The sequence below is a fragment of the Humulus lupulus genome, chromosome 1 (assembly GCF_963169125.1).
Source record: "Humulus lupulus chromosome 1, drHumLupu1.1, whole genome shotgun sequence".
NCBI lineage: Eukaryota > Viridiplantae > Streptophyta > Magnoliopsida > Rosales > Cannabaceae > Humulus > Humulus lupulus.
In genome coordinates this window covers 53,737,851-53,746,313 of record NC_084793.1, presented here as the reverse complement: position 1 = coordinate 53,746,313, position 8,463 = coordinate 53,737,851, and the positions used below count along the sequence as shown (strand labels likewise).

General features: G+C 38.0%; 3 protein-coding genes across 3 annotated transcripts; all 3 read left to right on the top strand.

Annotated features, from left to right (window-relative positions):
• Window positions 1-496: 496 nt before the first annotated feature.
• On the top strand, window positions 497-2,056 carry LOC133814808 (uncharacterized). The gene is made up of 3 exons (XM_062247722.1): window positions 497-736; window positions 860-1,668; window positions 1,774-2,056. Exons 1-3 carry the CDS (start codon window positions 497-499, stop codon window positions 2,054-2,056), a joined length of 1,332 nt encoding a protein of 443 aa, XP_062103706.1.
• Window positions 2,057-2,179: 123 nt separating this feature from the next.
• LOC133814799 (uncharacterized) lies at window positions 2,180-3,052 on the top strand. The gene is made up of 2 exons (XM_062247716.1): window positions 2,180-2,576; window positions 2,682-3,052. The coding sequence occupies exons 1-2, from the start codon at window positions 2,180-2,182 to the stop codon at window positions 3,050-3,052; spliced, it is 768 nt and encodes a 255-aa protein (XP_062103700.1).
• Window positions 3,053-3,738: 686 nt separating this feature from the next.
• Window positions 3,739-5,778, top strand: LOC133814788 (uncharacterized). The gene is made up of 3 exons (XM_062247707.1): window positions 3,739-4,787; window positions 4,975-5,335; window positions 5,380-5,778. Exons 1-3 carry the CDS (start codon window positions 3,739-3,741, stop codon window positions 5,776-5,778), a joined length of 1,809 nt encoding a protein of 602 aa, XP_062103691.1.
• Window positions 5,779-8,463: the final 2,685 nt, after the last annotated feature.

Here is an 8,463-nt window from a genome sequence, read left to right as displayed (position 1 = left end):
GTTTGAATTAATAGAATTAAAAGTTGATGAAATTAGAATGCTCTAATATTTCTCTTATATTAAATTTCGTTGATTAAATTTTGCTTTTCTAGTTTATTTTTTGTTGTTAATTTTTCATTCAATTTTCATTAGTCAAATAGAAATAAACTTTTGCTATTGATAATTAGTGGATCAATTCCCTGACGGAACGATACTGTACTTCCACTACTATTACTTGTTTATTTGATTGCGTATACTTGCGCAGCAGAAAAAAAAAACGCAACAAGTTTTTGGCGCCGTTGTCGAGGAATTGATATTCTATTAATATCAAAATAGTTAATTTTTACTCTAATTTAGCTGTTTTTATTTATTTGTACTAATCTAAGTTGTCACACTTTGCTGAAATAGGTGAATCTTTTGTATGCAACATGAAGGGTCTACAAACCTTTTGCCTGTTAATCCTGAAATTGAAAGATCCTGCAGACAAAACAGAAGGAATAAGAGGTTAGAAGCATCAATGGCTGCCAACCAAAGAGATGAGGCTAACAACAATGATGGTCAAAATCACATCGCTCAGGACCAAAATGTGCGAGCATTAAGAGATTATGTGCTCCCTGCTGTCACAAGAGTGCACTCATGCATTAGACCGCCGACTGTTACTGCCAATAACTTTGAGATTAAGTCGGCGATGATACAAATGGTCCAGACTTCTGTCCAGTTTGGTGGTCTCCCCACTGAGGATCCTAACTTGCACATAGTGAACTTCCTTTAGCTATGTGCAACGTTCAAGTTTAATGGGGTGAGGGATGATGCAATAAGATTGAGACAGTTCCCTTTCTCACTAAGGGATAGGGCAAAAAGTTGGCTTATTTCTCTACAGGCCAACTCAATAAATACATGGGAGGAACTAGCTCAGAAGTTTCTCTCCAAGTTCTTTCCTCCTGCAAAAGCTGCCAAGTGGAGGGGGAAAATCAATAACTTTTATCATAATGAGGGAGAGTCATTGTACAATTCTTGGGAAAGATTCAAAGACCTGCTCAAGAAATTCCCTCATCACGGTATAGAGAAGTGGATGTTAGTCCACAATTTTTATAATGGGTTGTGCGGTACTACTCACACTATAATAGATGCAGCAGCAGGTGGTGCTTTCATGAGTAAAGGGGCTGATGAGGCCTATGAATTGTTAGAGGAGATGGCTATGAGCAATTATCAGTGGCCTGCCGAACGAGACACCTCACAGAGAAAAGTAGCTGGGGTACATGAATTAGATGCTATCACTACTTTAACTGCTCAAGTTGCTTCATTGACAAAGCAATTGCAACAAAACAAGATCTCAGCTCAAGCCCAGGCTATACAGATGCAATCAGGGTGTGAATTATGTGGAGGGCCTCATTTGTATGAACAATGTACAGTGGCCAACATGTATGGTAATATACCAGTTGATCAGGCTCAGGTACAGGCAGTTGGTAATTTTCAGAGGCCATATCAAAACCTGTTCTCCAACACTTACAATCTTGGGTGGAGAAATCACCCAAATTTCTCATGGAGAAACAATCAGGGCAAACAATCACAGTTTCAAGGGCCATACCAGCAGAACATGTCACAACAGCCTATGAATCAAGCCTCATCGTCACACCAGCCTAGGCCACAGGACCAACCAGAAAAGCCTAATGATTTGCAAGCAGCTTTGTTGACTCTCACTAATACTCAGACTCAATTCATGACTGAGACCAGATCCTCTATTCGAAACGTTGAGACACAAGTGGGTCAGTTGGCCAACATGCTTAATAACAGACCGCAAGGGAATTTTCCTAGCAATACTGTGGTAAATCCTAAGGAGAACTGTCAAGCAATTTTGTTGAGGAGTGGTAAGCAAGTGGAGCAGCCCAGTGTACAAAAGTCAGCAGTTCAGAATGAAGAGTTGGGTGAGAAATCTGATACAAATGAGAAAGGGGTTACTGAAGACCACCAGAGTTCAGAAAAGAGTCCTCCAATTGTTGATGACCAGCCAGTTCGAGTTCCATATCCTCAAAGGCTTAGAAAAAAAATCTTGATAAATAGTTTTCTAAGATTCTAGAGGTATTCAAAAAGTTGCACATCAATATCCCTTTTGTTGAGGCCTTAGAGCAGATGCCCAGCTATGTGAAATTCATGAAGGAGATTCTGTCCAAGAAGAGGAAGATGGAAGATGAAATTCATGATGGTGGCACTCACTGAAGAGTGCAGTGCAATATTGCAGAGGAAGTTGCCCCAAAAGTTGAGAGATCCGGGGAGCTTTACTATACCTTGTACAATAGGGATGTTTGAGTGTAAGCATGCTTTGTGTGATTTGGGGGCGAGTATAAATCGGATGCCTTTGTCTGTATTCAAAAGACTTGGTTTGGGGGAGGCTAGTCCTACTACAGTCACATTACAGCTAGCATATCGTTCAGTTAAACATCCCAGGGGAATCATAGAGGATGTTCTTGTTAAAGTGGACAAATTCATTTTTCCAACAGACTTCATAGTATTGGATATGGAAGAAGATGAAAATGTCTCAATTATTCTGGGAAGACCATTTTTAGCTACTGGGCAGGCTCTAATTGATGTGCAAAAAGGTGAACTGACACTTCGAGTTTAGGGTGAAGAAGTGGTATTCAATGTGTTTAAGGCTTTAAAGTTTGCAAATGTAAATGACAGCTGTTTCAAAGTTGACATGGTAGAGAAAGTAGTGGCAGAAATTAACCTCACAGAGGATTCACTTCAGAAAAGTTTGACGACTGATGATATAGATGCTGAGTTAGACAGAGAGGTCCAGGAGTGTGTACAGTGGATGAATTCTAAAGGGCCAATTTATAATAAAAAATATGAAGAATTGGGTCAGGGACCCGAAAGACCATTACCATCAGTTCAGAAACCTCCAGAGTTGGAATTGAAATCATTGCCAGCACATCTTCAATATGCTTTTCTGGGTGAGAAGGAGACTTTACCAGTCATTGTGTCTTCTTCTCTTTCTACTGAGGAGATGGAAAAATTGTTAAGGGTTTTGAGAACCCATAAGTTGGCAATTGGATGGACGTTGGCATATATTTAGGGAATAATTCCATCCACAGTTATGCACAAGATCTTGATGGAAGATGATAGTAAGCCCTTCATTGAAGCACAACATCGATTGAATCCGACAATGAAAGAGGTGGTAAGGAAGGAGATCTTGAAGTGGTTAGATGCTGGGGTGATTTATCCCATTTCAAATAGTAGTTTGGTAAGTCCAGTTCAGGTAGTCCCTAAGAAAGGAGGGATTACAGTGGTGAAGAATGACAATAATGAACTTATCCCAACGTGTACAGTAACTGGTTGGAGGATTTGTATTGATTATCGTAAACTGAACAAAGCAACCAGAAAAGATCACTTTTCACTGCCTTTCATTGATCAGATGTTAGATAGGTTGGATGGACACTAATATTACTGTTTTCTGGATGGCTATTCAGGGTACCATCAAATAGCCATTGCTCCTGAGGATCAAGAGAAGACGAATTTCACCTGTCCATATGGTACATTTGCATTCCGTCGTATGCCTTTTGGTCTGTGCAATGCTCCAACCACTTTTCAAAGGTGTATGATGGCTATTTTTTCTGATATGGTGGAACGAAGCATTGAGATCTTTATGGATGATTTTTCTGTTATGGGTCTTCTTTTGACGATTGTTTATTGAATTTGGAAGCTGTGCTGAGAAGATGTGAAGAGGCGAATTTAGTCTTGAATTGGGAAAAATTCCATTTCATGGTAAATGAAGGCATAGTACTTGGGCACAAGGTGTCTAAGAATGGTATTGAGGTTGACAAGGCTAGAATTGCTACTATTGAGAACTTACCGCCTCCAGTTTCAGTGAAAGGGGTGAGAAGTTTCCTTAGTCATGCGGGGTTCTACAGAAGATTTATAAAGGACTTCTCCAAGATTTCTAAGTCACTCTTGGAATTGTATGGGGTGCCATTTGAGTTCAATGAGAAGTGTCTTGAAGCTTTCAGGATACTAAAGCAAAAATTGGTGTCAGCACCTATAGTAATTTCACCAGATTGGGAGCTGCCATTTGAGTTAATGTGTGATGCAAGTGATTTTGCAGTGGGTGCAATTTTGGGGCAGCGTGTTAACAAAGTATTTCAGACTATTTATTACGCCAACAGAACACTCAATGGTGCTCAGTTGAATTATGCCACCACTGAGAAAGAACTTCTTGCCATTGTATATGCATTCGATAAATTCAGGCCTTATCTGATGGGAAACAAGGTTATTATGTATACGGACCATTCAGCAATCAGGCATCTTATTGCTAAGAAAGATTCTAAACCCAGACTTATTCGTTGGGTACTTCTTTTACAAGAGTTTGATATGGAGGTTCGGGACAAGAAGGGTACAGAGAATTTGGTAGCGGATCACTTATCAAGACTTGAGTTGGGGGATGAGTCAGAACTTGTTGCAGGGGAGATTAATGAGAGTTTCCCAGATGAACAATTATTTGTTGTGGAAGATGATTTGGTGCCATGGTTTGCTGATTATGTGAATTATTTGGCAGCCAATGTAGTGCCACCAGAATTTGTAGGGCAGAGATTGAAAAAGTTTTATCATGATGTGAAGCATTACTACTGGGATGATCCTTTCTTATTCAAACAATGTCCAGATTTGATTGTCAGAAGATGTGTCCCAGAAAGAGAAATGAAGGACATCTTGTTTCATTGCCATGCATCACCTACTGGTGGACATTTTGGGGGAGCAAGGACTGCTGCAAAGGTCCTTGAATGTGGATTTTATTGGCCTACTTTGTATAAAGACAGGTATGACTATGTGAAACGTTGTGATCATTGTCAAAGGGTAGGTAATATCTCAAGACGTCATGAAATGCCTCTCACTAACATATTGGAGGTTAAATTATTTGACGTTTGGGATATTGACTTTATGGGACCCTACCTACCCACCGTCGTTTGGTAATTTGTATATCTTGTTGGCTGTGGATTATGTAAGTAAGTGGGTTGAAGCATTAGCTACTTCAACAAATGATGCTAAGGTGGTAGTCAAGTTTCTGAAAAAGAACATTTTCTCTCGTTTTGGCACACCTCGAGCGATTATAAGTGATGAAGGGACTCGTTTTTTCAATAAGATTTTTGATTCCTTAATGGAGAAGTATGGAATTAAACACAAGATGGCATTGAGATATCATCCACAATCAAATGGGCAAGCGGAAGTGTCAAATCGTGAGATTAAGCTAATTTTAGAAAAGACGGTGCAAGTTAATAGAAAGGATTGGTCTAATAAGCTTGATGATGCATTATGGGCTTATCGGACAGCTTTTAAAACGCCAATTGGTACGTCTCCTTACCATCTTGTATATGGTAAAGCTTGTCACTTGCCATTTGAACTGGAGCATAGGGCGAGTGGGCATTAAAAAAGTTGAATTTCGATCTAGTAGCTTCGAAAGCATTAAGGCTAGCTCAACTGAATGAGCTAGATGAATTGCGTCATGATTCCTACGAGAATGCAAGAATCTACAAAGAGAAGACAAAGAAATGGCATGAAAACAATATTGTCAATCAGAATTTTCAAGTGGGCGATAAGGTGCTGTTATTTAATTCTCGTCTCAAGTTATTTCCGGGAAAATTAAAGTCTCAATGGTCGGGGCCATTCATTGTTACAAAGGTCTTTCCATACGGGGCTTTGGAGATTCAACAAGGTGATTCTTCGCTGTTTAAAGTTAATGGACAGTGGATGAAGCATTACTATGGAGGTGAAATTGAGAAGAAGGTCAATATTACACTGGTGGATTCTTAAAGTCAAGAAAAGAAGATTTGGAGAGAAAGGGAAGAAGGTCTGACGGCAGGAGAAAATAAACAGAGAAGAATTCACTTTTTTTATTTTTCATTTCTTTATGCTTTTGAATTTTAGATTATGTGATGAAGTTTAATATTATGAACTAAATTCTTATTTAGAGTATTTTAATGTAGTCAATGGATATTCTATTCGTCTTTAATGCAATTTCTATGATTCTTTGAATTTATGTTTTATCTATTGTTCTTATGTTTAATGCTTGTAATTGATTGGCCATCTTTTGCATGATTATTGGGTTTAATTCAATATCTGAAAAGTGAGAATTGGAATAGCTTTAGGCAATACACATAGATTTCAATTTAGAACGAAAGTATCAAATTGGTTTGTGTAGTAATTAGGTTTTTGTTCTTAATGTGGTTTATGTGTAGAATTTATCACAGACATGTAGAGAATTCACAGGTAAACTGAATATGCTATATCTTGAGAAAGAATAGAATTGTCAATAGTAAACCTACTATAATCATAGGTTAAAGAAACATATTAGTAGTATTATTGTTTGAATAGAATTGAAGGTGGATGAAATTAGAATGTTGTAATATTTCTCTTATATTAAATTTCGTTAATTAAATTTTGCTTTTCTAGTTTATTGTTTGTTGTTAATTTGTCATTCGATTTTCATTAGTCAAATAGAAATAAACTTTTGCTATTGGTAATTAGTGGATCAATTCCCTGACGGAACGATACTGTACTTCCACTATTATTACTTGTTTATTTGATTGTGTATACTTGCGCAGCAGAAAAAAAAACGCAACAAGCATGACACGACACGAAAAAATATGGCCTTGGGCCAGCCACGACACGAATTGAAAATTGGCACGGCACGGCATGACACGACATGGGCCTGAGCACAGCACGGCATCACAAGCCCGAAGGCACGACACGAAAGCAGGAACAAACTAGCCCGAAAGCACGACACGATAAAAATCCCGATATTTTGACATTAATAATGATAATAAATTTTATTTGTCAATTATCTATAAATTAAAATGATAATAAAAGTCTATTATTTTTCTCAATTTTATATTTTTATAATTATTTTAAGATTTGTGAGTTAAAATTTTTAGTATTTATTATTAGGTATTCAAATTCTAATAATTATCTTTGATATAATTTTGTGCAAAGTATTGTTAAAAAGTATATAAAAATATCTAAAACTATAATTTAAACAAAGAAATGTATTTGGATTGGTGGTGAGTCCATTGATTGTTAAAGAAGAGGTGGAGGGTTCAATTCACATTTTTTGGCAATAATAAAATGGACCTAAAAGTGGGCCCAAATAAGGAAAGTGGGCCAACCCGAATAAGGAAAGTGGGCAGGCCCGACTTGGGCCCGACACGGCTCAACATGGGCTAGTCCCATGGGCCATGCTGGGCTTTCTCTTTCAAATATGGGCCAGTCCAGAACGAATTGAAATACGGGCTCGGCCCGAATTATTCGGAGGCACGAAAAATGTGGGTCGGGCTAGGCCACCCACATTTACAGCTCTAGTGTGAACACAAGCCTTCTAGAAAATTCCCTCTTTATTTCTCCCATTTTTCTTTTTTCTTAATTAATAAAATAAATTAATAAATAATAAAAATTATTATGCATGGAAACTAATGCATGCACACAGTGCATACCATGCATATCATGCACATGCACACACAAAAGTGTACAAGTGCATCTCTACTAACCATGCACCTTGGTGCACACAACCAAACCTCAAGAATTCACATATAAAATAATTAACAAATTTAAATTCACATAATTTCTACCAAGCAATTCAAACAATCAAAAATAAATTTCTAACAATTAACAATTAATAATAAAATAAAGCACACAAATTAATAAACTAAAAGAAAATTTTGGTGCGCTACAATATACCCTACATAAAAGGAATTTCGTCCCGAAATTCTTTCTTACCAAATAACTCAGGGTATCTTTCTCTCATGTCTTCCTCCAGCTCCCATGTTGCCTCTCTTTTCATGTTATTCTTCCACAAGACCTTAACAAATGGAATCATTTTGGATCTCAATTCCTTGATTCCCTTTTCAATTATACGCTCTGGCTGTTCATCGTAACTTAGGTCCTGCTTCAGCTGCAACGACTCATAACTTAGAACATGAGAAGGATCCGACATGTACTTACGCAACATCGAGATATGAATGACATTATGCATTTCAGCTAGTGTTGGGGGTAGTGCTAAACGGTACACAACTTGCCAACTCTATCCAAAATCTCAAATGGACCTATAAATCTTGGTCTCAACTTCCCTTTCTTCCCGAAACGCATAACACCTTTCATTGGCGAGACTCTCAAGACACAAACTCACCTACTGAAAACTCGATGTCTCTTCTCTTAAGGTCTATGTAGCTATTTTACCTACTTTGAGGAGTAAGCATCCTTTGGCAAATTTTCTCAATCGCCTCGCTTACCTAACAGCCTCGGAGCCTAAAATTTGCTTCTCCCCAACTTCATCTCAATGCAAGGGAGCTCTACACTTGCGCCCATAAAGCATCTCATATGGAGACATCCCAATAGTGGACTGATAACTATTGTTATAGGAGAACTCCATAAGGGGTAGGTATCGACTCCAAGACTCCAAAAGTCCAAAGCGCAACATCTAAACATATCCTCTAAAATGTGAAT